The 1,075-nt window shown below is 67.6% G+C and overlaps 1 protein-coding gene across 1 annotated transcript in view; it reads right to left on the reverse strand.

Annotated features, from left to right (window-relative positions):
• H696_03459 (hypothetical protein) overlaps positions 1-469 on the reverse strand; it is a 1,370-nt gene extending 901 nt beyond the window's left edge. The window contains exons 1-2 of the mRNA XM_009497325.1: positions 290-469; positions 33-203 (exon numbers count right to left, since the gene is read on the reverse strand). Coding sequence (XP_009495600.1) covers positions 33-203; positions 290-409 — 291 coding nt within the window. The 5' untranslated portion in view covers positions 410-469. The remainder of the gene's footprint in view (positions 1-32; positions 204-289) is intronic.
• Positions 470-1,075: the final 606 nt, after the last annotated feature.

Here is a 1,075-nt window from a genome sequence, read left to right on the forward strand (position 1 = left end):
ATGGCTGGCAGGGCAGCAGCAGGAGCGCGCACGTCCGCATCGGAGGAGGCCGCAGGGATGGTGTTGAGGCAGAGGCGCATGGTGTCCACAAGGCAATCGATCAGCTGGAAAACCTGGCCCACGGAGTACTCCTGCGAGAGCAGGTGCATCGGGGAGGGCATCGCGTGGCCGAGGACAACATGGTCCAGGAGAGCGTGCACGAACTGGGGTCATTCGGGGACGGAGAGGGAGGAGGAGTGAGCGGACCACCTGGGAGACGCGATCAAGACGGACAAACAACCACACGCACCTGCTCGATGTTTTCGGCTTGGGTCTCGACCAGGAGATTCAGCAGGGCATGCTGCTCCCAGACCTTCGGTGAGACCATCCCCTGATCGGGGATGGAAAGAGACCCTGGCTGCTCGGACATGAAAGGTAGTAGAGGGGGGAGGGGGAGAAAGAGAGGAGGAGGAGGAGGAGGGGGGAGGGGGGGGGGAGGTGGTGGTGGGTGGAGCTGCCCTGACGGCTGGCACCGATGTGGAAGAGGGGCCCCCGAACAAGGGCTCGGCGGGGGGAGGGGGGGCCAATCGGCTTCGCCTCATCCGTGTGCCAGTCGGGGGGGGGGCGCTGATGCTCGACAAAGGATGCCGGTTCTGTGGCCTGTGGACCGGAGGGGGCGGGGCGGGGATGGGCCGGCGGGAGATGAAAACAACCGGAGCGGCCGCCTCACTGCTCCTCGGGCATGTGATGCTCTTGCACGCCTGTAAAGCCGGACATCGCGTGACCACCTCGACTTGCCCGAGACTGCGGAATGCCCGCCCGGCACTTTTTTTGATCCCCGGGTTGTCGCCGCCGCCGCTGCGTCTGGGGGCGGGGCGAAAGGAAAAAGACCACCCCTCCGGGGAGAGACCGCGGCCGCCCGGCCCCCAGGGGCCGACCGACGCGCATGACGATGTCTTCCCCAGGCGCCGGAGAAAGGGGGCCAGAAGCCGGCCCAGGCATGCGGCCGTGCACTGTTGCCCTCACTGAGGGGCGAAACAGAGCGCGAGTGAGAGGCAAGAGGGCAGGGGGGGGGGGGGGGGGGGGGGGGGGGGGG

This window comes from Fonticula alba (genome assembly GCF_000388065.1).
Source record: "Fonticula alba strain ATCC 38817 unplaced genomic scaffold supercont2.5, whole genome shotgun sequence".
Taxonomy (NCBI): Eukaryota; order Rotosphaerida; family Fonticulaceae; genus Fonticula; species Fonticula alba.